General features: G+C 62.1%; 1 protein-coding gene across 1 annotated transcript in view; it reads left to right on the top strand.

Annotated features, from left to right (window-relative positions):
• KLF4 (Kruppel-like factor 4 (gut)) overlaps positions 1–805 on the top strand; it is a 4,589-nt gene continuing 3,784 nt past the window's right edge. The window contains exons 1-2 of the mRNA XM_011966401.1: positions 1–334; positions 449–621. Coding sequence (XP_011821791.1) covers positions 330–334; positions 449–621 — 178 coding nt within the window. The 5' untranslated portion in view covers positions 1–329. The remainder of the gene's footprint in view (positions 335–448; positions 622–805) is intronic.

Here is an 805-nt window from a genome sequence, read left to right as displayed (position 1 = left end):
CACAGCCCCTGCGCCCACGGCAGCACTCAAGGCGACCGCGACAGCGGTGGGGGACGCTGCTGAGTGGAAGAGAGCGCAGCCCGGCCACCGGACCTACTTACTCGCCTTGCTGATTGTCTGTTTTTGAGTTTACAACTTTTCCAAGAACTTTTGTATACAAAGGAACTTTTTAAAAAGGACGCTTCCAATTTATATTTAATCCAAAGAAGAAGGATCTCGGCCAATTTGGGGTTTTCGGTTTTGGCTTCGTTTCTTCTCTACGTTGACTTTGGGGTTCGGGTGCCCCAGCTGCTTCGGGCTCCCGAGGACCTTTCTGGGCCCCCGAATTAATGAGGTAGGTGAGGCGCGCGGCGCTGGGAGCAGGGAGGGGTGAGGACCGGTGGGACGCGCCGGAACGACGGCCGAAAGCCGCCCCTGACTCTGTCTCTGCGCCCTGCCCGGCTCGCAGGCAGCCACCTGGCGAGTCTGACATGGCTGTCAGCGACGCGCTGCTCCCATCTTTCTCCACGTTCGCGTCTGGCCCGGCGGGAAGGGAGAAGACACTGCGTCAAGCAGGTGCCCCGAATAACGTGAGTATCGTATCACCCCGGGCCGCCGGGAACGCCCGGTGGGTTTCCGTGGGTGTGGTGGGGGCGGGCGGAGCTCTGGGGTCACTAAGCCACTGAACGAGGGTAAGGAGCGGCCACCGCGCGGACTCCGCAGCCTTCCCGGGATAGCTTCCGTGCCCTTGGCTCAGCTGTACATGCCCGTGGTGCGAGCACTGCGGAGCCGCCTGGGGCGCAAGCCGGGTCTTCACCAGTCCCCG

The sequence above is a fragment of the Mandrillus leucophaeus genome, unplaced genomic scaffold (genome assembly GCF_000951045.1).
Source record: "Mandrillus leucophaeus isolate KB7577 unplaced genomic scaffold, Mleu.le_1.0 Scaffold76, whole genome shotgun sequence".
NCBI lineage: Eukaryota > Metazoa > Chordata > Mammalia > Primates > Cercopithecidae > Mandrillus > Mandrillus leucophaeus.
This window is presented reverse-complemented; position numbering and strand designations above follow the sequence as displayed.